General features: G+C 41.4%; 2 protein-coding genes across 7 annotated transcripts in view; both read left to right on the forward strand.

The window, feature by feature from the left end:
• epb41l2 (erythrocyte membrane protein band 4.1 like 2) overlaps nt 1-27,500 on the forward strand; it is a 139,915-nt gene that overhangs the window by 91,256 nt on the left and 21,159 nt on the right. For 4 of the 6 annotated variants that reach the window (XM_036564182.1, XM_036564184.1, XM_036564188.1 and 1 more), the window contains exons 12-17: nt 2,597-2,769; nt 12,815-12,921; nt 19,074-19,148; nt 19,276-19,311; nt 20,811-20,870; nt 26,834-26,992. In XM_036564182.1, coding sequence (XP_036420075.1) covers nt 2,597-2,769; nt 12,815-12,921; nt 19,074-19,148; nt 19,276-19,311; nt 20,811-20,870; nt 26,834-26,992 — 610 coding nt within the window. The remainder of the gene's footprint in view (nt 1-2,596; nt 2,770-12,814; nt 12,922-19,073; nt 19,149-19,275; nt 19,312-20,810; nt 20,871-26,833; nt 26,993-27,500) is intronic. The other 2 variants (XM_036564186.1, XM_036564187.1) reach the window with 2 other exon arrangements.
• On the forward strand, nt 15,765-17,544 carry LOC118803708. Its single transcript, XM_036564189.1, has one exon. The coding sequence runs from the start codon at nt 16,336-16,338 to the stop codon at nt 16,993-16,995; it is 660 nt and encodes a 219-aa protein (XP_036420082.1). The 5' UTR covers nt 15,765-16,335; the 3' UTR covers nt 16,996-17,544.

Raw genomic sequence — 27,500 nt, forward strand, 5'->3', positions numbered from 1 at the left:
TCTTCTCTGTCTCCTCTTATCCCTCTATTCTCTCTATTCTCTCTTCTGTCTCCTCTTATCCCTCTATTCTCTCTATTCTCTCTTCTGTCTCCTCTTATCCCTCTATTCTCTCTATTCTCTCTTCTCTGTCTCCTCTTATCTCTCTATTCTCTCTGTTCTCTCTTCTGTCTCCTCTTATCCCTCTATTCTCTCTATTCTCTCTTCTCTGTCTCCTCTTATCTCTCTATTCTCTCTATTCTCTCTTCTCTGTCTCCTCTTATCCCTCTATTCTCTCTATTCTCTCTTCTCTGTCTCCTCTTATCCCTCTATTCTCTCTATTCTCTCTTCTCTGTCTCCTCTTATCCCTCTATTCTCTCTATTCTCTCTTCTGTCTCCTCTTATCCCTCTATTCTCTCTATTCTCTCTTCTGTCTCCTCTTATCCCTCTATTCTCTCTATTCTCTCTTCTCTGTCTCCTCTTATCCCTCTATTCTCTCTATTCTCTCTTCTCTGTCTCCTCTTATCCCTCTGTTCTCTCTGTTCTCTCTTCTCTGTCTCCTCTTATCCCTCTATTCTCTCTGTTCTCTCTTCTCTGCTCCTCTTATCCCTCTATTCTCTCTTCTGTCTCCTCTTATCCCTCTATTCTCTCTGTTCTCTCTTCTGTCTCCTCTTGCCTTCCAGAGAAGCACAAATACTCTCTCTCTCTCTCTTTTTCTCCCCCTCTTTTTCCCTCTTTCTCTTGTTATCTTTCTCTTTTTTCCTTTCTCTCTCTTCCTTTTTTCTGTTTCTTTCTCTTTATTTTTCTCTTTTTCTCACTGTCTCTCGCTTTCTGTTTCTCTTTCTTTCTCTCTCATTCTCTCTGTTTTTCTCTCTTTTTTCTTTTTCTTTCTCTTTATTTTCATCTTTAATTCTCTTTTCATTTTTATCTTTTTTCTCACTCTCTCACTCTGTCTCTCACTCTGTTGCATTCTTTTTCTTTTCTTTCTCTGACTCTATCTTTTTCTCTCTCACTTTCTTTTTTTTTCTCTCTCTCTCTTTCTCTTTCTCTCTTTCTCTCTCTCTCTCTCTCTCTCTCTCGCTCTCTCTCCCTCGCTCGCTGATTTTGTCCCTCATTTAGACAGTGATCAGTCTGAACAAACTGATGTAACTGATACAGATGTGATGTGATGCGATGTGATGTGATGTGATGTGATGTGATGCGATGCGATGCGATGTGATGTGATGTGATGCGATGTGATGCAGGTGACCAAACCCCTGAATGAAACAGAGCTTATTATGTCCTCCTCTAATGGTGAGTCTGTATCTCCGTGTTCAGCGCCTGCAGTCAGGCTGTGTGGAGAATAAAGCTCTACTGACTGCATGTTTACAGAAGCAGACAAACGTCTGAAGTGTTGATGTTATCTGAAGTCTGAAGCTTAAACACTTGAAATCCTTTTCCAAGACACACATAGAGGACGGTGCTCATGACTTTTCAAGGTAAAACCGCACATCGAGAATGTAGAGGATGGTGTGGTTGTGTTTCTGGTCACTGTGTCGTTTCATACAGTGTGGTTTCAGACCTCGTATCTCCACGACAGGAGAAGGACTCTTGACTCTGAATGGAAGTTAATGGAATCATTTTTGAGTGGGTCATTCATCATGAAACTCAGACACACAGTAAATGGCAGCCGGTATTACTTCATTAACAACTACCAGCGCTGCTCTGTAGGCGACCCTGCCAGTCTGCAGTGACAGCAGAGGAGGGTAAAGTTCAGCTCCTCACTGCTGGGCTTTAGTTACATTTAGGGCATCATATGCCTTCAAAGAGGGGGGCAATTATTTATTATCACCCACCCCTAATTCTTCAGTGATATGAAGCTGAAGTCAGATATTCACCAGGTTTTTGTTCAGATTTTCCCGTTCCACCTTAAATGGAGCAGCAGTTCTGATGTCTGAGGTGCCAGAATGTAACTGCTGCACCATTTAAGGTGGAACGGGAAAGTTAGCTACTGAGACATCAGCACTACTAGCATTTTTTTTATGCTTGCTATGAAGAAAAGGACCATAATATATTGAAACAACATTAAACTAAGATAATATAATAATTATCGTAACAATTAACAGTGAAAATTCTCACATTTGTGGGTTTCTTTGGTCTCTTGTTCTCCATCTTGCTGGTTTATCTTTCTTTCTCATAACTCTCTGTTTGGAGTCTCTGAAAAACCTCTGTTTGGAGGGTCATGTAGCCCCAACACTTCACCCTACCCCTCTATCTCAACAAGAATCGGGACACCCTACCCCTAGACGAGAAATGGAGGGTTAGGGCTAAGTGGTAGGGGCGAGGGGTGAAATTGGGATTGGGCCTAAGACTCAGAAATCATCTCCAGATGAAGTTTTTGTGTTTTAAAGTTTGGTGTTTTCTCATATTCTGTTGTCTTTAAGCTCTTGAGTCAGAAACAGCTCAAATTTTGTACTGCAAAATAGTGTTTTAAGTTGACGAACCCAGAGTGTCCCTCTGTGTTTACTGTAAAATAATGTTTAAATCGTTTGAAATTGATGTTTTGGTGCTTTTATATAAACAGGCCCAGTGTTGATTCTAAAGTGTGTTTTTCACGTTTTAAATTAAACCTTGTTTTCAGGTTGACGAACCCGGAGCAGCCCGTCAAGTCGAAGTTCCTGACTCTGGGCTCGAAGTTCCGCTACAGCGGCCGAACGCAGGCTCAGACGCGGCAGGCCAGCTCTCTGATCGACCGGCCGGCGCCGTACTTCGAACGGACCTCCAGCAAACGCATCTCACGCAGCCTGGACGGAGGTACTGTACCTGCTCACTGATGTTCGGTACTGTACAACCACTTAGTATATTAATACGTCTTCATTTATACGGTAATAAACAAGGTAGACTGGCCATCACTTAATATAGATAAATCTATGGTTATATCTCTGATACAGTAACTTCTTGCTTCAGGGCTTAGTTCTTATCTTTAATGTACGTTCGTGTGATGAATAATAATAAACAATAGTCGTGACATAAATGAGAATAATGAGATTTTTTCCATCTCATTTTGGAGCACTTTTTATCATCCGTTCATTCTGAAATGTTCACATGCTGTAAAGAAAAGCTGGGGTTTTCAGTTGGGATAGAAAAAGAAAAGTTACATACAGTAAAACAATCACAAGAAAGTCTTTATGATAAATTGATTAAATTATGAGGCATTTTGTGTCTTAATTTTGTTAGAAATTCAAATTTATTAAAACTTTATTCTGATATTAATTTTGTTATCCATTTTGGATATTATTTTTATTAGAACTTCATTCTGGATATTAATTTTACTAGAGATGATTCCGTACATTCATTTTATTAGAGCTTCAGTCTGTATATTAATTTTATTAGAACCTCAGTGATGTACTGTACTTATCTTTGTTCATCATTATGAAATCAGCCACATTCATCTGGTTCTAGACAGATCTAAGATGTGGTAATTTTGTGCAGCTTCCTAGAACGTCATTTGAAAATATGTGTGTACCTGTGCGTGTGCATGTGTGCCCGTGTGTGTGTGCCTGTGTGTGTGTGCCTGTGTGTGTGTGTCCGTGTGTGTGTGTGTCCGTGTGTGTGCCTGTGTGTGTGTGTGCCTGTGTGTGTGTGCCTGTGTGTGTGTGTGTCCGTGTGTGTGTGTGCCTGTGTGTGTGTGCCTAGGTGTGTGTGTCCGTGTGTGTGTGTGCCTGTGTGTGTGTGCCTGTGTGTGTGTGTCCGTGTGTGTGTGCCTGTGTGTGTGTGTCCGTGTGTGTGTGTGCCTGTGTGTGTGTGTGTGCCTGTGTGTGTGTGTGTGCCTGTGTGTGTGTGTCCGTGTGTGTGTGCCTGTGTGTGTGTGTCCGTGTGTGTGTGTGCCTGTGTGTGTGTGTGTGCCTGTGTGTGTGTGTGTGTGTGTGTGTGTGTGTGTGTGTGTGTGTGTGTGTGTGTGCCCGTGTGTGTGTGCGTCAATGTGCATGCCCGTGTGTGTGTGCCCGTGTGTGTGTGCCTGTGTGTGTCAATGTGCATGCCCGTGTGTGTGTGCCCGTGTGTGTGTCAGTGTGTGTGTGTGCCAGTGTGTGTGTGTGTCCGTGTGTGTGTGTGTGTGTCCGTGTGTGTCCGTGTGTGTGTGCCCGTGTGTGTGCCCGTGTGTGTGCCCGTGTGTGTGTCCATGTGTGTGTGTGCCCGTGTGTGTGCCCGTGTGTGTGCCCGTGTGTGTGTCCATGTGTGTGTCCATGTGTGTGTGTGCCCGTGTGTGTGTCCGTGTGTGTGTGTGCCTGTGTGTGTGTGTGTCCATGTGTGTCCATGTGTGTATCAATATGTGTGCCCGTGTGTGTGTCAATGTGCATGCCCGTGTGTGTGTGCCCGTGTGTGTGCCTGTGTGTGTGCCTGTGTGTGTGTGCCAGTGTGTGTGTGTGTGTCCGTGTGTGTGTGTGTCCGTGTGTGTCCGTGTGTGTGTGTGTCCATGTGTGTGTGTGTGTGCCCGTGTGTGTGTGTGTCCATGTGTGTGTGTGTGTGCCCGTGTGTGTGCCCGTGTGTGTGTGCCTGTGTGTGTGCCTGTGTGTGTGCCTGTGTGTGTGCCTGTGTGTGTGCCTGTGTGTGTGCCTGTGTGTGTGTGCCCATGTGTGTGTCCGCCCGTGCGTATGACTCTTTTGGTGAGGGTGAGGATCTGATAGTGAGCGTCTGTCTTGCACGTCCTCACCCACACAGTCTGATCCTGAGCCTGATACCAGTGTGTGTTTTTGGCTTATCAGACAGATCAGACCTGTTTTAACCATCTGAGTTTAAAGCCGTTGTGCTGCTGAAGCGTGAAGCTCCGTCTATGTAAAGACCTTTAAGAATGACTGGCTGTTTAAGTCCAGGTAAATAAGGCTGGAGCTATGTGGGAGTTTTAAAGCGATAGTTGGGAAAAGTCAAATTCATACCCTGATCTCAAATCTAGTCGATCGGTCGAGACAGGTTTGCTTTACTTCTTTAGTTTTGCACTTGAGCTACAGGCCAAAGTCATAAAAGAAGTCAAAATAATCTGTAATAGACTTGATTATGTGACTCACTCGGTGTGTTTACATGCACTTAATAGTCCGATAACTGCAGAAAATCAGATTTTGTCAGTAATCTGATCAACACGTTTACATGCTCTTGAGTAATCAGATCATGGGGAAACTCCAGGTCTACATGAGTCAGACAGTAATCAGATTTCTGCTTTACAACCGGCCAATAACTCACAGAAGAAGACGCAACGTAAACATAACATAAAACTAAAAAAAAAATTGCACCTCTTTACCTGAAGATATGAACAAACTTCATCTAGAAGATGAAGAATATTTAAATCCTTCATGTCGTCAAGCATGTATTTGGTTTCGCAGCGACGCTGCTCGCTTATTTCCAGTACCACCGTCTGTTTTTGCACATGTGCAGACTGAGAAACCCGAAAGAAATCAGAGTAAGAGTTCACATGCCCTGAGAAATCTGATTACTTCTTAATCGGATTTCTTCACTGGAGTGTGTTGTTTACATGACCATTCGAATAATCAGATAACTGTAGATAACATACACTTTTAAAAAGATGGTCCTTTAGCAAAGACAGTGGTTCTATGTAGAATCATGATCACTGCATGCTTAAATGGTTCTTTGGATGGTGAAAAGGTTCTTCAGATTGATGGGAGAATGTGTTGTATAGGGTTCTATACAGCACCAACAATTGTTCTTCTGTTACAAGCTTGACATTGTAACATTAGCAGAATGCTTTTTGGTGCTATATAGAACCAAATACAACACATTCTCTGAAGAACCTTTTCACCATCCAAAGAACCATTTAACCATGTAAAGTGTTAATGGTACTGTATAGAACCATCATCTTTACTGAGGAACCCTTGAAGAACCACCTTTTTTGACAGTGTACAGTGTCAGAAACCAGGTACATTTAAAGCGATAGTTCAGTGTAGCAGGTAGTTTGGTGTGATTGTTGGTCTGCAGGCTGGTCAGTGTAGATTGTGTCTTTGTGTTTTGGTGATTTCCCCCCAAAATATTTAGGATTTTTCTGACCAGTGTGGTGACTGTGTTTAAATTGTGTTTTCTATAAATTGAGGCCTTTTTTTGGGTCATAAAGATGGGCTTATCTACTTTTCATGGCTTGAGGCTGAACCTAGTGTACCAGACTGCCAGTTAGCTGTGGTTGTGATGTCACAGTATGTGGGTGTTTGGTTGCTTCTGATTGGTCTGACCCATCTACAGGTGGTTTATGAGCTCCGTGTTGTTACATTTTCCCCACTTACATTATGCTAAGTCAGGGGTCAACAACTCATATGTTAGGAAGAGCCACTTTGTCCTTTCAGCAAAAGTCAAACCACCTTAGGAGCCTCAACACTTTATGTCTATTTTACCATCTTGGCTGTAAATATGTCTCAGTATGTGCTGATGTACTAATATAGACTAAAACGTATAATATAAACAAAAACACAGACTTATTTCGCTCTGCTTTTAGCTTCAGCTCAGCTATAGCCGCTTTTCTCACATCTCTGACAGGAAACTTTTCCATAAAAGTAGAACAGTTTCTTGTAAAATGTCTTTCAACGTACGACTTTTTACCAGGCTGAAGTCGCTTCTCATTCTCCAGTTTCTTGTTAGAATTTTCCTGTTCCACCTTAAATGGTGCCTGAGGGGCCAGAATGTAACTGCTGCACTATTTAAGGTGGAACGGGGCAATTCGAACAAGAAGCTGGCGAATGAGAAACTTCAGCTTCAGGACTTTTTAGTGTTTCAGTTTCTCGTTGCAGATTAAACGTATCAGGAAACCAGCTGGAGTGATTATAAACACAAATAAGTCCATTCATCTCCAAATTATTGATGTTCGTCTTAAATCTCTCTCTTTGTCGTTTCGTTAGCTACTAGCTAGGCGAGACTGTTGTCTGCGTTGCTATGGTGACCAGCAGTCTGCACTGATCTTCAGGGTTAAAGGGTGAATTAGCAGTTCTACATTAACTCCAGAGTTTAAGACCATTTATTGTTAAACTGTGTTGAACGATCAGCAGAGCTTTATTTTACTGTAAAGAGGATTATTTTATTTTTACCTACTAATCTGATTCTGCTGTGGAGCCACAACAGGGCAGTAACAGAGCCGCATGCAGCTCCAGAGAAACATGTTGCCGACACCTGCGCTAAGATAACAGTGTTAATAATGTAGGCTATGATAAAAGTTGCAGCTCTTGTGATTTGACGGTTCTGATGTTGATATAAAGCGATTAATCTTCCAGCCCAGCCCTGCTCTGTGTGTGTGTGTGTGTGTGTGTGTGTGTGTGATAAATCAGCCGTACCAGCTCAGCACTCTTACACGTTCTGGCACGTGTTCAAACAGTTGTAGATGGGGTGCGCTGTGTGATGAAAGCCGCTGGCCAACAGAGAGACAACAATAAAGTCCTCCAGCAGAGCCGGCGCTGCTCTTCATGATCCAGCACGTCTGCTCTGCTAACAGGGCTCTTCCTGCTCTACACAAACACGACGGCCTCTGTCTGCACTTCCAGGTGGTGAACTCGGTTATCTGCACAGATCTTCAGACCAACTGCAGCCTGTTTGGGAGCATTGTCTGTCTGTCTGTGTGTGTCTTGTAATCCTAAATACCCTCACGAGGGTTAGGCTTAGGGTTAGATCGGTGATCGGCTACAGTGATACAAACAAATTAAAATAGAAAACTACGGAAGTCCTCGCAAGGAATGTACGATGACATTGTGTGTGTGTGTTTGGTGGAAGCCTTTACACTCCTGACTCAGGATTACACACACAAACATTTCTGCATTATTTTGAGGACGGTGTGGAACGGAAACACACACAAATGCTTACTGAGACCTCTAAAGTAGTGTTGTCATAACTGCATATAGATACATGAATAAATACATATGGGACATATTATTACATAATGATATTTACATACACATTCATAACACCTCTGGTCATGTTGTGTTGGTTTTCTAAGTGAAAATATGTGAACACATCCTCTACAGGGAACGCGCTTTTATATCTCAGTGCACAGTTTCTGTTTATGTGAGTTCAACATGTTGGAAAAGGAAACGAAACAGTAAAATGTAAAGTGTGCCATAACATTTTATGTTTTTTATTTTTCCCCAGATATGATCATTCAGCAAATAAACGGTAATTGTGCATTAAAATAGCGGACGTGTTGACTTATTTTTACTTAAAATAATCAAAATGTTGAATTTGACCAGGGGTGGCCAAACATTTAGCGCTGTATATAAAGTGTATGAATGTGGCTTACAGATATGAATACTTATTATTACATATAGATACTTACATTACATAAGGAACTTTCATATCTATCTGTCTGTCTATATATATATATATACATATGTATATATATAAGAAAACCAAAAACTAAACATTGAATTTGACTGGTGTGGCCAAACGTTTAGCACTGTATAGAAACTGTATGGGACATACTGTTACAGAGTGTGGCATATATGAATACTTATTATTACATATAGATACTTACATATATAGTACATTAAGAACTTTTGTATCTATCTATCTATATATACATATATGTGTGTGTGTGTGTGTGTGTGTGTGTGTATATATATATATATATATATATATATATATATATATATATATATATATATATATATACAAACACACTTATATCGTTGTTGTCTGAAGAAAACCTTGTATCTCTGAAATGGTAACTTTACAGGAGAAAGAAAAAACATACTCTACTTTTAATGTAAGTCAATGGAACCAGAATTTTTCCCAAGTAGTTTTCGGTCACTTCTGTTGGTCAATTCATCGTGAAATTTACACATGATGTAAAGGCTAACGAGTACTTTGAAATTGTGTCTAAAACTGAAAAACAACAGCAGCTATATATATATATATATATATATGTGTGTGTGTGTGTGGGGCATATTAGCATTACATGAACATACTTTGCAGTATATGTAATACATATGGGACTAGTTACACACACATACATATACAGGACATTTTATTACTGCATATACATATTTACGTGTATGTATGTATGAGAAAACCGTATGCGTGACTGTGTGAGTGCATTGTCTTTCCCATTTGTTGTGAACAGACACAGGAAATGAGAGGGACATCTGTTTCCTGTCTCTGGGACGAGGGGCTCAGGGAGAGAGAGGAACGAGGAGAGATAGTGAGAGCGAGAGAGATGAGAATAGAGGAAGGCTTGAGAGTGACATCTTTGAGATGTTTGTGGTCAGAGGTGGACGGGGCAGCGCTGAGAGAGCCCTCTGTAGCCTGCAGTGCGGTCAGCTCAGACTGCAGGCTGTTGTTTCTGTATCGGCTCGCTCTGCTCACGAGGAACGGATCCATCATTAAACCTTAGAACTGAAAGAAGTAGAAAATGAAGGCGTTCAGCTCCTGATAGCGTCTCAGTCTGATGCTCAGCTTCGTGTGCTGCTGTATTCCTTCTTTCTTAGGCGTGCGGTCAGACAGTGGCCACTCGTTTTGATGAACGCTGGTCTTTCTGAGCTCCGGGTCATTCTGTTTAACCCTTAATTACATGCACTTAACGATGGAGTTCATTAACCCGTCAGCCTTGTGTGCGCTGTGCATTTACACTGGTCGATACCAGCGGCCCTCTCTGTCTCCATCAGCCTGACCGGTCATCAGACCCGTCCTCAACTCCAGCTTTTAGGTACAGACAAGAAACTTGTAAATCTGTGAACTCAGAATGATTCGGTTCAATTAGGAAGTGGTTCAGTGAACTATCGATTCATTTCATCACGATTTGATTCTGTTTAATTTAAAGAAAAATACTTTAAATACACAAATATACCTGGAGATGCTGTTTACACTGCAGCACTCAGAAGACCAGAACATGTAAAAAATACACTCTTAAAGCTCTTCAAGGGTTCTTTAGTAAAGGAAAAGTTCTATATAGAACCTCTTGCATGCTTATATGGTTCTTTGCAGGGTGAAATGGTTCTATATAGCACCAAAAAGGATTCTTCCATTGTTACTACACTTAAAAAAGAGGTTGTTCTTCTTTAGTAAAGAAAATGGTTCTATTTAGATCCATGAACACTTCAAGCACCCTTTTTAAAGAGTTCTTTACGTCATGAAAGGGTTCTCCAGATTGATGTAGAATGTGTTGTAGATGGTCCTATATAGAGCCTTTTTGAAAAGGGTTCTATATAGGGCCACGAAGGGTTCTTCTACTGTAATAAGCTTGACACTGTAACAATAGCAGAACCCTTTTTGGTACTCTATAGAGCCCTTCTCCATCAATCAGAAGAACCCTTTCATGATGCAAAGAACTCTTAGTTATGCAAAGAGTTCTTTGTGAGTTCTAGGTAGAACCATTATCTTTACTAAAGAACCCTTGAGGAACCATCTTTATTAAGAGTGTAGCTTGACATCATAGCAACAGAAGAGCCCTTTTTAGTGCTATATAGAACCTTTTTCAAAAAAGGTCTATGTAGAACTCTAAATAGAGCCATTCCCTTTACTAAAGAACCCTTAAATAACCATATTTTTTTAAGAATTTAGGCCTGTGTGACACAACTGATGACCGTAATTAGCCAAATCAATTTTTCCCCCATATTAATAAGATAGATTTGAGGTTTACATTGTGTGTAAATTTCATGATGAATGGACCAAAAGAAACGACCCAAAATGGCTTAGTAAAGTCTGGTTCCATTGACTTACATTAAAAGTAAAGTATGTTTTTTCCTTCTCCTGTAAAGTTACCATTTTGGAGATACGAGGTTTTGATCCAACAACAGTGACATATATGTACATATGTATATGTACACACACATGTTGCGCCGTATTGCCCAGCCTTAACATAAAGGCTTTATTATCTCCGAGTTGCAGAGTAAAGCCTGTGTGAAGGCTGACCTGCAGTCCACCTCTGTGCTCACTGTGCCAGTTAGCACGTTAGCATTGCTCTGTACTGAGCAGTAAAGCCCTGCGGCGGTGGAGAGACACAGATCCAGGCTGGGTGTGACTCTGAACCAGATCCAGGCTGACTGAGCTCTGATGCGGCTCTCATCCCCTCAGTAACACCCTGTTTAAATACACTCCTGGATACTGGATTGCTTTGTTGTGTGTTTATTTATCTGTAAGTATTTGTTTACTGTTTTCTTCCCAGATTCCAGAGCAAGAGTAATAATCACCCGCGCTGTTGCCGTCTACTGTATATGCCGTTATAATAATCCATTGTCTCTGTTATTAAGTTATTTGTTTCGCGTGTCGGAGCGTAAGGCGACTGTCCCATGGAATGGCAATTCAAGGGACAAAGGATTCCGAAATTATATGCCAGTTCCACAGCCGTTCTGTGGAAATTCAAAGTATTTGGAATGTATTTGCTATTTCTAAGGTCAGTTTTCCAGTTGTTTTGAAATTTAATGGATAGTGAAGAATTCCGAATTTATATGCCAGTGCCCGAAGTCAAATTCCATTATATGGAAATTGAATGTAAAAACTATTCAGGAATTCCCATGGAAGTGCCAAAGACAAACGTCCGCCATATGGATAACTTAACGGATAATATAATATCCTGAGTTTATAGGTCAGTGCCGAAGACAGACTTCCATTTTATGGAAGTTTATTGGAGAAAATAATCAGGAATTCATACTCTAGTGCCAAAGACAAATTTCCACCATACGGATCATTTTATGGATAATACAGTGTTCTGTATTTATATGCTAGTGTTGAAGACGACTTTTTGTGGAACAAATAGTGGAAAATTCCACCATATGGGTCATTTTAGGAATATTACAATATTCTGAATTTATATACCAGTGTTGAATGCAAAGTTCCATTTTATGAAAATTAAATGGATAATTTATTCAGGAATTATATACTGTAATTATATACATACATACATACAGTGTTCTGAATTTATAAGCCAGTGTTGATTTCTATTTTATGGAAAATTATTGGAGATAATGTTCAGGAATTCATGGAGACAGATTTCCATTGTATGGTAATTCAAATGACTGAGTATTCCAGTCTTACAGTAAATGTCCATTGTATGGAAATTCAAAGGGCTGCGATTGTTTTCCCAGTTCCCCCCGGATTTATGTGCTGCCCGCTCTACGGTCGTCTCTGCTGCTGCTGGTGTGCTGCGGAAAACGTCACACCTGACACAGTCTGTGTCCCAGAAACTTCCAGAGGAAACGGACTGGTCGTGGCGTTTGAGTCTGTGCGACTCCTGCTGTTATCAGTCGATAGTAAACCTGAAAAAGCGCCGCGTTCGTCCATGTGCGACGTCCTTTCCCTCGTGGGATGACCAAACAATGGGTATTAACCGTGCGCGGCTCAGATGCTGAAGCTTCAGCTCTGGTCCAGCCGGTTGACCTCATTTCGGAGCACCACCCTGCCCTTTCCCAGGGCACCCGAACACTTTAGCTTAGACGAGCGGCGCCCCTTAGTGGACGCTCAGGGAAGTGCCCCGTGGCCCACTTCTGAGCTGAGTTTAATGAACTGAAACGGTTGTGCAAGAACCCACACACCATGTCCTGAATATACCAGCAGAAGTGCATCGTTTTAAAGCGATAGTTTGGCCAAAAGTCCAATCAACTTGATTTATCCCCAGCTGTGGTCAGTCAGCCAGGACAGGTTTGGTGTGTAAAGTTTGCCTCTTTAGCTTTTGCACTGGACTTTTGAAGCTAATGCAGCTAACAAGTAATGGAAGCTTATACCCCACCAATTAGCATGGTGCTAACTGCATATCTGATTCATCTCATATTAGCCTCAAACCATACGGAGATGTTCGTTAACCTCGTTAAACGTGGACGAACGTGTATTAGCATAGCTGAAAACAGTAGCGTCCAGCTTACAGCCTGATTTCTTTTCTGCCCTGCAGCTCCAGTGGTCAGTGTGAGTGACCATGCCCTCCAGCAGGACTCCGCCCACATCCCAGGCTCCGGAGAGGCCGGCCATGACGCCGCCCTGGAGCTGTCCGATTCTAAGGTGAGGATTTAATAACCCTGCTCTTCGTCCTGCTCTTCATCCTCACCTGTTCACAGGTTAGGAAGGAGAATCGAAGGAGGAAGAAGAGAAAAGCAGCTGTGTATCTGTGATTTCTGCGTTTTTTACATTTCATTTTGTTTTATATATCAGCTGTGTTATTAACCCCTTAAACTACAGGGTTATTATTCAGTTATTAACTCACTCGGCAGCTAAATAATCAATGATTTACCGTAAGCCCACAGAGCCTGCTCTGATTGGCCTACACTTTCTGTAGGTATACTTCAGATACATCTGTCTGTACTCTTCACACAATCGCACTCACTTTCTGTTGTGTTACAGCATTACTCGTCCCATATTAACAAAACACAACTATTTAATCTGATAAATAATAAACAAAAAACATGGTTAATCCTTTTTTCCTCATATCTGTGCTCAGGCAAGATCAGAGAAAGTACAGGCCAGCGTTTCAGATAGGGACATCAATGAGTTAATCTTAATACTCGTTAACTCTATTAACTCTTGTAAATTATTAAGTAACCATTAGGAATTATTCCGCATCTACTATGATTTATTTTTATTATGTATTATGAATTATTCAGTATCTAATATAAAATATTCAGTATCTACTATGAATTATTCAGTATCTACTAAGATTTATTTTTATTATTTATTATGAATTATTCAGTATCTAATATAAAATATTCAGTATCTACTATGAATTATTCAGTATCTACTAAGATTTATTTTTATTATTTATTATGAATTATTCAGTATCTAATATAAAATATTCAGTATCTACTATGAATTATTCAGTATCTACTATAAATTATCCAGTATCTATTTTGAATTATTTCAGTAACTACTATGAATTATTTAGTAACTACTATGAATTACACAATATCGACTATGAGTTATTCAGTAGCTACTTTAAATTATCCAGGATCTATTAAGGATTATTTAGTAACTACTATGAATTTTTATGTACTTAATATGATTTATTCAGTTATTACTAGGGGTCATTCAGTAAGTATTATAAGTTACTCAGTAGCTACTATGAATTATCCCGAAACCTTTATAAATTATTCAGTATCTATTGTAAAATTAATGTGACAGTTCTGTAGTTGAAGTCCAGACCCTTAGAGTTTAAGGGGTTAAATTTGTTTTCAGTTTTCCTTGTTATTGAGGGTTATTTTCTATTAACGTCGGTCTTTCACATCGTCTTGGATGAACACCTGATTTTGTTGTTATTGCTTTAGTGTACGGTAAAATCTTTCTTTAGAGACTCATGATTCCCACAGCAGAGCGGATCCACTTACCTCCATTCTGTCAACAACAGGCTCTTTATTTTTGAAAGAAATCTCATCTTTTATTGGTTTGAGTCAGACTGTATCAGGCCCGCATGAAGGCAGCTCTGTCGGGTCAGGCTGGCTCGTATAATGACCCCGACGTCCAGTCTGTTCCAGCCTGCTCTGTGTCCGCCGTCTCCGACTCAGACGCGACCTTTATACGTCCTTCAAAGGGCTGCATTCAGGGCTGGTGTGAGTGATCAGTCCAGCTGGTCTTTCTCTTCTGACCCCCACTGTACCAAACAGAGGCCATTCAGAGCGACTTAAAGACGGCTTCAGAGGAGAAGACCACACATCATCCTGGAAATGTTATTTACACGGCCCCCCAACACACTCCCTCTCTCAGTTCGGCACTTACGAAGCGCTTACGAAGCGAGTGGCTGACCCTTAGAGGTCCAGTTATTATCGTCATTTTGCTATGTGTGCTGTTTACATATACACATGCTTACATATTGCATAAGTAATCACACACTTACAGTGAACTACATGTAATTAGTTACCTACAGTAACTACATCAACTTGGTCAGTAATATGAAACTAATATGCTTGAAGTTACGTGTAAAATGATTTCTGATAATCCACAACTTTATACATTTCAAATAATAAGAATATTATAAAACTGTTGTATCGATTAAAAAACTGAGCTGTAGAAGATTCAAAAATGAGAAAGATGTAGAACATAGAACATCAGGAATGAAGTAAAATTAATATCCAGAAATTTTAATAGTGGTGATCAAATCTAGAGGTAGATAACGTATCAAGGAATTATTGTAAATAGATAAAAAAAAATATCATTTATCATTTAATAACTTCTTGTATTTCCCACAATACTTGAAATATTGAATTAATCACCTTCTTATGTGAAGCTACTATTAAATAAAACATAAATTTGATTCAAGTTTTGGGTCGCAAAATTTAAGTCTGCTCTTTTTCTTGTTTTGTTGTCAGAATAAAAACATATTTTGGTAACACTTTACTGTAGGGTGCTGTTCATAAGGCTACATGACACCTACATAAGCTTTTCATGACAACTGACATAACGCTACATAAATGTTCATAAATGCTTAATCCAATAGGTTACATTTGCCAGTTTTGATCAAAGGTAGCTAAAGTAGCCTTTATGACAGATGCTGCTTATTGGAATAAGCATTTATGAACATTTATGTGGGGTTATGTCAGTTGTCATGACATGCTTATGTAGGTATCACGTAGCCTAATGAACGGCACCCTACAGTAAAGTGTTACCAATTTTTTTTGTACACTCTACAATAACCTTTCATCAAATTCAAATTATAATAAAATATTTCCTTTTCCATCTGCAAACACTGATGTGGTACAAATTGAAAGTTTATAATCTGCACTTTCCACACAATTTCTCCTCTCATTTCAATGAACTATGAGTCAGAAATAATTAATATTAATAAATATTAATGTTTATTTTATTAATTAAAATAACAGCATGACTGACGATAACTGAGACTTTTAAGGGTTAATCCAGGCTTCAGGACGGCGCCCTGTTTGGTAATGAGAGGAATGTAAACAGGCCTCTGCTGAGCTCCTGTCCGCCCAATTAGACGCTCATTAAGGCAGAAAATGGGAAAAGGCTAGCCCTGGGCTGGAGTCCAGTCTTTCTGCTGGACGTGCTGTGGGCCTCTCACGCTTTGATACTGAAATAATTGACGTTTTTAATTAACTTTTTTGATATTAGTGCTTACTCACACCCCCCCTCCTTCTCGAACCATCACTCCTCCCTAAGTGTTCCTTTCCTGCCCCCCCTAAAGCTGACCACTCCCCTCCACAATCCTCTGCTGCACTGCAACCTTTGACCTTACACTGTCTCACTGACTAATGTTGTTTTTCTCTCCTTTTCTCTTTTTCCTGGACACTCTTTTGTTTTTGTCCTGTACTGTTAATTTCTTTTTTCTGTCATGCACATGCTTTTCCTTCTTTTTATTCTCACGCTCTCCTTTCTTTTTCGTTCTTTTGCTTCCGTTTGCTCACCCCTTGCATGGCCTTATGTGGGTTGTCATGGTAACCACCCACTATTACACATGTACAGTCTCTCTTCATGTTCCCGTTTTCTCCTTCGTCGTCTTCCCTCTCCTCGCTTCCCCCGACCCTGGACACCATCTCCGAACTGGACATCCTGTCTGATATCTCCGAGGACGACCCTGACATTCCGTTCGACCCCTCTGACCCCTCTGCCTGGGCAGCCGGTGACCACGGTAACCCTGGAAACCCCGGAAATCCCAGTGACCCAGGAATCTCTGCCGACTACGCCACTTTAGCGAGCGACAGTGTGTCCGCTCCAGCAGAGGGCGCTGTTTCTGACCCCACTGAGCTCCACCCCACCCCAGGCTCCCCTGGAGCTTTCCCCAGGTTAGGTTCCGCCCTCCTGTCCTTGCTTAAGGGTCTACGGCTGCCAACTCTGCTGGACGAAGACGGCTACATCAGCCTGCCGTGCCTGCCAGAGGAGTGCAGCGCCCTGCTGCCTGAACGAGTGCAGCGCTACCTGCCCCTCTCCTCACCCTCCCTGCTGCCCTCATTCCTCCTCATCTTTGCAGTCTTCCTCTCCGCCTGCCACTCGGTGGTGCTCTCGCTGGCCCTGGCGCTGCCGCTGGCCATCTCACTGTGTTACCTGGAGCCCAAAGCCCACACCCGCTTCTGGCCTGCCGAGGTTACCGTAGAGATGACCTCTCAGGAGGAGACGTGTGACCCTGCTGCCTAGAAATACCCCTGACGTTTGCTCCCCAACCTTACCTTTCCGTAGCGCTTAATTTGTGCCTGAGCTGGCCAGAGCTCTACTGCGATTTTGAGCCATGAATTTTGAAATCACTAAATTTCACCACTTGTTGCGATTTAACAGATAAAACGAAAGTTCGTAAAACAGATGTGGTAACCAGACAGTCGGGGTAGCTACTTATTTTTGTGCCAGCTCTTTTGAGCCACCACTCAAATTTACATACGGTACGTGCAAACAAATGAATTGATCTAACAGTTTGTAGACATCTGTGTGAGCTTCGTAACACTAGCCGGATGAACCGTCCCGCCTAGTCCAATTTTTGATTCGCTGATGTGCATAAGACACACCAAAAACCATGACACGTTTAATAGCATGCATAAATCGATATAGACACAGAGTCCGGTCGTACATTTGTATTTTTATAGGCATCACAGCCACACAGTGCACTCCTAAAGTATATTAAGGTTAGTAAAACCAATACAGAATCACACCAGACTGACGTTTACCTCAATATGACTTTTTAATATTATTATTATAATAGTTTGCTGAACAGAACTGATATGACAGCTGCACCCATTGAATCCAGAGTGAACCGTAACAAATCTGTCATGAAATTGCACTCAGTCACACTGTGGTGTGATGTTGTTAGCTGTGTGGTTCTTCCTCTGGAGGTCATAGAGATAGCGAGTGACACATCAATGTACCGCTCTAGTTTACGTTCTGGTTCTCTTATTGATGATGGCGACTTTGTCCTCACCCTTGAGTGCCATTAGGTCCTGTGGGTACCAATCTTGAGCACCAAAAACCATAACCATAACCAACTGGTACCTTCAGTACCGGACCAAAGGTCAAAATGGGATAAAGTGGAATGTTTTTGGTAGGCCAAAAAAAAGACAAAACAATATATAAATAAAGTATAAAAAGTGTTTTATAACATTACACAGTATTTTCTTACTAAAATACTTAATAAATGAAAATTTAATAAGAAAATAAGAGTTTATTAAGTTGTGTTGGGCTCTGAGTAGAGGTGAAATAGCTGTAATGAAGCCTCTGGGCTATCGTTAATGACACCAGTCTGCTAAAATAGGCCTGGATGGACTCTCCAATCAACTTGAGACCTCCCTAATAATAATTCCTTGCAGCTCGTTGAGGAAATGATGTACAATCTGAGTTTAATAAGTGCTATTATTGGGCCTGTGACGTCGCGCTGCACTCCAGTACCTCAAATAAGACGTCTCGGACGACCCGCTAGCCCTTTTTTTACGAGCTCCGGCAAATTAACGGCCAAATTAAGCCCTGCGTTTATGTGCGCTCTCCTCCCTCACCGCTAACCCTGCTATCCTCACTGTATCTCTCTTTTATTTTCCCTCTCCCTCCCCCCTCCACACCAGATTTTCTGTGCTCGCTCGCCTCGGCTCAGCCTGGGGTCAGGCTCCCTTTATGTAAAATCAATTTTCCCAGCATTCCTGAGGGAGTCTATTTATAGCCCATTCCCTTCCAGTCTCCCAGCCTTATTCACACTGTTAGCGACTGTACAAACTAGAGCCGCTGTGGACGTGTCCGCCGTAAAAAAGGGTCTATAATAGCCTCTTCGTTTTGGAAATCAGTGCAGTGATAATCCTGCCAGCGCTCTTCTTTAATCTGCTTAATCCTGGGTTTGTATCCCTGCATAATTGCTCAGTCCATTTTTCTTATTATTTTGTTTTTGTTGTTTTTTTTGTTTAAAATAAAAGTCAGGTTTACTAAATGATTACCCAGATTCAGGTGGACGGGCCTATAGGACACTCTTCTTCAGGTACTTTTGTCGTACTGTCAAATCAGGGGTGTTAAAATGGGGACAGACATCGACAAAAAACAACCACATGCACAGAAAAACGTGCATCACCGCATCCACCAACCAGCATGCAGATGACACCACCCTGCCCCGCCCCCCTACACTCTGATTAGCCAATCCCTGAACTCAGGGCGTCTCACTCGTGTTCTTATTGGACAATCAGGCCTTCCCGTCATCCATTTCACCTTTTCTTTTCCCCTCTGATGATTCGTATCATTCCACCAATCAGAGTCCACAGGTGGAGGAAGGGGCGGAGCCTGGAGAGGGCGCGGCCGCTGCCGTCACAGCCGAGCCGCCGTTTGAGGTCTGCTAACCTTCCCAGCATGCACCTCTCTACTTATGCAAATGTCAGCAACAACACCGAAATACAGTGTCCAGGTGGTCGTGTTTCAGACTAACTGTTGCCTTTTTCCCTCCAATCCTGCTAACAGACTGGAAACGAAGGGGCTGATTCCTCTGACCCCAAGGTTAATGAGCTCTACTGCCTGTTGGATGGTTTAATTCATCGTTCGCTTTGATTTGTTTTGATTTATGTTGGGTGGAGATCAGTGAGGTTCCTGCATCCTTGCTGTTTTAATCATTTCCGTCTTTTGATTTGATCTCTTTGATTTCTTGGGTGTTTTTTCTTCTTTATTGTTTCTTTATTAATAGTTTCTTTATCGTGTTTTCGGTATCGTGCTGTGCTTCACTGTGATGCGCTCTTTGCAGTTGCAGAATTGAGACGGAACCTGTCCAAACCTTCAGTAGCGACTGTTCGCTAACTGCTGTGCTAATCGCTCAGCACCTGCTCAGCCGGTACAAATTCAAATCCAGTCCGGTTCAGTTCGGCCTGGCTGATAAAACAATAACGATAATCATCATTATCGGCATTTTTGATGAAATTTTAATGTCACTCAGGTCCTCAATCTATTATTTATAACTGTAGGTGGCGCTGAGTGTCTTTTACTGTTTAGACCGTTGAGTTGGCTAGAGTTAGCTAGCATCATCTATTTTCACTTAGCAGATTTAGCTGGCATTAGCTATGTTCAGTTAGCAGAGTTAGCTAGCTTTAGCTACTTTCACTTAGCAGATGTAGCTAGCATTAGCTATTTTTAATAGCAGAGTCAGCTAGTTTAGCTGTTTTCAGTTAGCAGATTTTGGCTAGTGTTAGCTAATTTCAGTTAGCAAAGTTACCTGGCGTTAGCTGTGTTTAATTAGCAGAGTTAGCTACCGCTAGCTGTGTTTAATTTGCAGCGCTAGCTGGTGTTAGCTGTGTTTAATTAGCAGCGCTAGCTGGCGTTAGCTGTGTTTAATTAGCAGAGTTAGCTACCGCTAGCTGTGTTTAATTTGCAGCGCTAGCTGGTGTTAGCTGTGTTTAATTAGCAGCGCTAGCTGCCGTTAGCTGTGTTTAATTAGCAGCGCTAGCTAGTGTTAGGCATTGAAGTGACAGAGTTATCTAGTTAGCTGTTCTGGATGAATTTCTAAATTTTAAAATCTATTTATTCTTATTATTATTTTGTATAATTATCTGCTACATTTATTGGAACATCGACTCCAAGCTTTTAAATAGTTGGTGTTTACATAACATAGTAAAAACAGCTCACTCTGCTGATGTGTGCGCTTTTATATTCATAAGCCAGCAAATTTAGGTGTATCAGACATTTATTTTCGTATTGCATGTTCTTAATAACTGGCAACAGATAGTAGATGATTAACATAATTGAATAATATGGAAAAATATATATCACTTAAATTACACCCCCTCGTTCGGTTAGTTGGTGTTGCAGGTGCTACGTAAGTGTTGTACATCACCTCCAGATTATGAGCAGCACAGCTGCTCCTGTGTTGTTGCCGCGTATGAAGGTCTGGACGGGTGTTCGGCTGCGTTTGGGTTGGATTTTTCACTGCTGGTTTGCATTTGATTGTTTTTTTTTTCTTTTTATTACCAACATTTTTGTTTGTCTGGTTTTTGTTTTTGACTCCGCAGAGCAAGCTGAGAGTGCAGGGAGAGAATATATATGTGAGACATAGCAATCTAATGCTGGAGGTTCGTATTGCCCCACGATCGGGACAAATTCAGCAAAACTGAAAAAAAAATGAAAGCAAAAAAGGAAATCTGAATGAATTTGGGCCGAGTGCTCTCGCCCTCGCTCTCTCTCTCTGGCTGCCCTTCACTCTCATTCTCCTCAGGCTGTGTGTCCTGCATGCTGTGATGGGTGCATGCTTGTGTGGATTCAGCTATAAACACAATTATGTGATCTGTAAATGGTTTTCTTTGTTTGTTTATTGCAAAAAATGTGTCGTGTTTTTTGTTGTTTTCTGACTAATATTGTTTCCTTAACCAAACAGGATTGTTTTTCTGCTTTGGTTGCTGTGATTTGCGTTCTGATCACGTGTGTCCGGTTTGGGAACTAAACGTTACTGACCCAGAGCTGATTGTGCTCAGTATGACTCAGGCACACATGCGGAGGCTAGAGAGCTGTTCGCTACAGGTGCAGAGCTCAGAAATATCAAAATATAAAATATAAAATGGTGAAAAAAGTTTCTGATTGAATTATAAATCTCTGACATCACTAACGTGGTTCAATTTTTGAGACATTATTAAATGATTCAGTGGATCATGATTGATGTCTCACCACACTCGAACCACAACAAGATTTCATTTCAATTGGTGAAAATCTGTGATACACTGCCTGGCCAAAAGTATGTGGACACCCCTCTTAACTACTCCCATTGCTAACAGGTGTATAAAATCAAGCACATAGCCTTGCAGTCTCCATAGACACACACTGGCAGTAGAATGGGTCGCACTGGAGAGCTCTGTGACATGGTGCGGTCATAGGACGCCACCTCTGCCTCAAGTCAGTTCATGAAGTTTCCGCCCTGCTGGTTTTGCCCCAGACAACTGTAAGTGCTATTATTGTGAAATGGAAGCAGCACTGGAGCAGTAGACCATGCAAACTCACATAGCGCGTAAAAATCACCATCCTCTGTTGCGTCACATCACTACTGACTTCCAAACTGTCTCTGGGTGCAACATCAGCAGAAGAACTGTGAGTCAGAAGCTTCCTGAAATGGTTCTCCATGGCTGAGCAGCTTCATACAAGCCTAAGATCACTATGTGCAAAGCCAAGTGTCGGATGGAGTGGTGTAAAGCGCCGCCACTGGACTCTGGAGCAGTGGAAACGTGTTCTGTGGAGTGACCAATCAGCTTCTCTGTCAGTCTGATGTTGAGTCTGGGTTTGGCGAATGCCAGGAGAACGTTACCTGCCTGACTGCACTGTGCCAGCTGTACAGTTTGGTGGAGGAGGGATGATGATATGGGGCTGTTTTTCAGGGGTTGGTCTAGAACCCTTAGTTCCAGTGAAGGGAAATCTTAATGACTCAGGACATTTTGGACAATTGTACACTTCCAACTTTGTGGGAACAGTTTGGGGAAGAACCTTTCCTGTTCCAGCATGACTGAGCCCCAGTGACCAAAGCAGCTCCATAAAGGCCTGACTGGGTGAGTTTGGTGTGGAAGAACTTGACTGGACCTCACAGAGCCCTGACCTCAACCCCATCAACACCTTTGGGATGAACTAGAGCGGAGACTGTTAGCCAGACCCTCTCATCCAACATCAGTGTCTGACCTCACAAACGCTCTTCTGGATGAATGGGCAGAAATTCCCACAGAAACTCTCCAGCATCTTGTAGAAGCTTCCCAGAAGAGTGGAAGCTGTTAGAGCTGTAAAGGGGGACCAACTCCATATTAATGCCTAGGGATTTAGAATGGGATGTGCAGCAAGCTCATATAGGTGTGATGGCTAAGTGTCCACATACTTTTGGCCACATTGTATATGGAAGATATAGTATATTGAGGTGTTGTGATATATTATGAACTATTCCTCTGGAAAAAAAACTTTGTTTTCCTCTTTCAACACTTTTATGACATATTCAGCAGAAACTTTTATTTATATTGTAATGTAATAATGTATAAGATTTAACAGCTTTTATCCACATCATTTCACTCCAGCAGGTACATATAATGTAATATTAAGAGGCCACTTAACTGCCTGACTTTATCAACAGTAACACTGACTGAAACCTTAAGCGGACCCAAAAGATATGGCGCCATCTTGTGGATTAAGATAGAATTGCATTTTGGTCATCTGTAAGCCTAACAATGGGCTTAATATAAATGATAATAATAATAACGCTAGAATATCAACACTTGCATGTATTGATACTGTTTAATCCACCATATTGTGATATTATACTGTGTTGATGTTTACCTCCCTCTATAATCTAAGATTTCACCACAAATTGATTAAATTCCATAACTTTGATAAGATTCAGAGTTTTATGTAATAAGTTTATTGCTGCAGATGCACCTGGAGGGACTGTTTACTCAGCAGTGGAACAACGTTTTAAAATGAACTGATTAAGTAATTATTTATTTCTTTATTTATTGGATTTCTGCATTTCTAAATAGCCTGAGAAATTCATTTTGGCCAAAAAAATGAGTTCATTGTTTATTAAATATTATTCTGATTGATCATATTTGATGCTTATATTCTAAAATCAGTGCAGGTGAATCAGTGCTTTAGATGCACATTTATCACTTTTAGAATTTACTACTGTAATTAAACTGATAGTGATTTATAGAACAGATTAAATTATAATACACTCATGAGTGTGTGTTCCTGTAGCTGCTCTCTAGCTCTGTGTGTGTGTGTGTGTGTGTGTGTGTGTTTGAGTGTGTGTGTGTGTGTGTCTGTGTGTGTGTGTGTGTGTGTGTGTGTGTGTGTGTGTGTGTGTGTGTGTTTGAGTGTGTGTGTGTGTGTGTGTGTGTGTGTGTGTGTCTGTGTGTGTGTGTGTGTGTGTTACACTGGGAAAGAACAAAACCTGTAAGCCTCGTCTCACTGCTGCTCACACACACAATCCACAGTCTCTCTCTCTCTCTCTCTCTCTCTCTCTCTCTCTCTCTCTCTCTTTTCTCTATCTCTTTTTTCTCTATCTCTCTTTTTTCTCTCTCTCCTATCTAGGATGGGACACCTATGGTGCCAAAGCTGTAAAATACACATTAAATTGAATTATTATTAAAATATACATGAATAAAAAATAAATGAGTAAAAATGAACTAATTAATTAATTTACTTAAAAACAGTGCATAAGGATAAATAATTAAAACAAAGCTATAAAGCTTGAAATATAAATATGGTGTCTTTCTCTCTCTCTCTTTTGCACTGTCTCTTCTACTTCTATCTCTCTGTCTCTCTCTTTCCTCTATGTCTCTCTCTCTGTCTCTTGTCTCTTTCTCTCTCTCCTGTCTTTCTCTATCTCGTCTATCTCACTCACATCTGTCTGTATCTCTCTTTCTGTCTCTCCTTTTTGTTTTCTCTTCTGTCTCCCTCTCTCTCTCTCCTCTATCTCTGTCTTTTTCTTTCCCTCTCTCTGTCTCTCTTTCCTATATTCTCTCTCTCTCTCTCTCTGTTTAATTGGCTGTATTCTCGTTAATGAGCAGAGTAAGGTAATTGGATTTGGAGTTCTGTTCTGCAGGAGATGTTTTTCCTCCAGTTTGGTTGAAGGGCACAATTTAGCGCTTTAATTGGCAGCTGGACGTTACAGAGCCACCTGTTGCCATGGCACCTGACTGCCCACTCGCTCCAACTACTATTTATAGTCCTTCAAATTTCCGGTATCCCGCGGCGCTCCGAGTCCCGCAGCCCTGAAACATCCTGAACTGGCTCTCATTGGAGACGTTAAGTGCAGAGACGACTGACCGAAATAATGGAGCTTATAAAAACTAAAAACAGCACGAGTCCTAAAACAACGTCATTATGAAAAGAACATTAGTGTGTTTATGCATTAGAAGACCAGCTGATCTCAGAACGTCAGGATGGGCAAAGCTGACTTACTGTGATCGTTTTGCGTTTTTGTCGTCTGTTGTAACGTTACGACAGAGTTTTTTAGGGGAAAAAGCCTTTTAGTTAAAATAAAGTTAGATGGTGGTTTGACGTCTTGGAAACAGCATCGCTGTCCAAAAAAAATCTCCAAAATGGTAACTTTATAGGAGAAGTCAAAAACTTATTACTTTCAGTGAAAGTTAATGTAATTTAAAAAGAAAAATGTTGAAAATTGAGATACAAGGTTTTGATATGCTGAATTATATGCCAGGTTAATAATATTTAATAATTAAACCAGCCATAGACAACTTTTACCTACAACCCTGACCTCTAGAGGTTGTTAGAGGGTGGTGCAGCAGGCGTTGGTGTTATTGGAGAACTTTTATCAGAGCCGTTTCTCAGAGCCAAACCAGCCTGTGCAGAGTAGAATTACAGCTCAAAAGCCTCACTGAATCTGAAAATACATGCGTACACAGTGTACAAAGCCTGCAGACAGTGGGCGGAGCCAAACCAATATGGAGAGTCTGCTAACATGTGTAACCAAAAAAGACAAAGGCCCTGTGAAGAGCCTGTTAGAGGATCATCTCCTGCTTCAGTCTCCTACAATCTGTCTGTGCTCGTCCAGCAGTGAGGCCTGGCCGTCTGCACCGTCAACCCAAGCGTTTAGGCTGTCAGCACTTTTCTGTAGCGCTTTTTAAACGGGTCACAGCACTTAAGCTGTGTTTGAGAACAAACTGGTGCTTAACAAAGCAAATAAACAGTGTTTCAATCTAAACACCTAAACGTGATCGTTTCTGAAGCGTTCTCTTCTCAGCATGGAAAACGTTTAAGAGTAAATATTAATGTTATTAAAGTTTCAAAGGCTCAGTCCCATTTCACCCCTCACCCCTACCACTTAGCCCTCCCCCTCCATTTTGCTCAGTCTTGTCCAGGGGTAGGGTGTCCTGAGATAGAGGGGTGGGGTGAAGTGTTGGGGCTACATGGCCCTCCAGACTGAGGTTTTTCAGAGACTCCAAACAGAGTGATATGAGAAAAAAAGAAAAACCGGAAAAATGAAGCACAAGTGACCAAAAAAAGTTACGATAATCATAATATTATCTTAGTTTAATGTCGTTTCAGTGTATTATGGTCCTTTTCTTCATAGCAAGCATAAAAAATCGCCAGTATTATGCCAATGTCTCAGTAGCTAAATTTTCCGTTCCACCTTAAATGGTGCAGGAGTTACATTCTGGCACCTCAGGCATCAGAACTGCTGCTCTATTTAAGGTGGAACGGGAAGATTCCAACAAGAAGCTGGTGAATATCTGACTTCATCTTCATATCACTGAAGAATTAGGGGTGGGTGATAAATAAATAAATAATTGCCCCCCTCTTTGAAGGCATATGATGCCCTAAATGTAACTAAAGCCCAGCAGTGAGGAGCTGAACTTTACCCTCCTCTGCTGTCACTGCAGACTGGCAGGGTCGCCTACAGAGCAGCGCTGGTAGCTGTTAATGAAGTGATGCTCTTTTTATTTGAGGGTCCCATTTCAGAGGGAAGATTCAACCACTACCCTGTAACTCAGTTCTAAGGGGCAAGGAGACACTCGAAAACAAGGGGTAGGGATCAAAATAAAAAAGGGGGACTGGGCCTAAACGAACAAACCCTGTTTTGAATATATATAACCCAGCCGTTATACAAAGCAGCATAGCTCAGTTATAAGAAACATTTCAGCCATAATTCCTTTTTTTAATGGGGCGCAGCCAATCAGAACAGAGCTCATTTACATAGATCAGTCTTAACGGTTGGAAAACAGTCATGTGTAAATAAATTAGAACTATTTTCTGGTACATAAATGTTCATAAATGTTATAAATAATGCTAAAAGTGTATAATACAGGCCCTTTAACGCTGATGTTTATCTGATTTCACAGTCAAGTTTGTTCTCAATATGTGATCAGCTCATTTAAAGCCTGTGACTCGCTTAACAGCTGCTACAGAAACGTGTTTAAAACCTGGACGTGTGGGTTCCCGGTTTACTCCATGAATGTGTATCTTTTGTATTCTCATACTAATGTCCTGGATGTTGGTCCCCCCCCCTCCTGTCCCTGTCCCCTGCCGCTGGGTGCTGTGGGCGCTTTAGGATCTGGATAAGACTCAGGAGGATGTTTTGAAGCATCAGGCTAGCATTAGCGAGCTAAAGCGCAGTTTTATGGAGGCGGCTCCAGAGCCTCGGCCCAGTCAGTGGGAAAAGCGTCTGACGGGCAGTCCCGCTACCAGCCTGCGGCTGCAGGCGCAAGGGGTACGTTTGTGTGCGCTTCTGCGCTGGGATACTCGCTGCAGGCCTCGCTACACCTGCATGCTGCACTCTTCCACTCTCTCTCTCTCTGTGTTCCTTCTGTCTTTTGTTGGTCTCCTAGTCTTTCTCTGGTGTTTCTGTGTGGCAGTTGGGCTCTGTTCCTCCCGGCAACGTCTTTTGGTTCAATAACGAACCTTTAAAACAACATTTTCAATATAATGTATAGGTTCTGTAACCAATTATAGCTTTTTCATTTGCTTATTCTGGAAAATATGGACAAAATGCTATAATTCAGTTACATTGCTGAATGAATTTATAGCATTACAGTCAGAGACCACCCTTCATTTATTACATTTCCAGTCAGAACAGTCATAAAGCACAAGTGATTCATTTCTCAGGGTAAGAAGATTTAACAGAAAATTGCATAGAAGCCTAAATAACTGAATGTAATCTCAGCCGTGTTCAGTCAGTGAGTCACTCTTTACCTTTATTCCAGCTTCCGTTCTTTTCA

The sequence above is a fragment of the Colossoma macropomum genome, unplaced genomic scaffold, assembly GCF_904425465.1.
Source record: "Colossoma macropomum unplaced genomic scaffold, Colossoma_macropomum, whole genome shotgun sequence".
In the NCBI taxonomy this organism is placed as follows: Eukaryota; Metazoa; Chordata; class Actinopteri; order Characiformes; family Serrasalmidae; genus Colossoma; species Colossoma macropomum.

Coding starts and splice junctions, on each gene's coding strand:
- LOC118803708 (XM_036564189.1), top strand. CDS start 16,336: ATGTTCCCGTTTTCTCCTTCGTCGTCTTCCCTCTCCTCGCTTCCCCCG.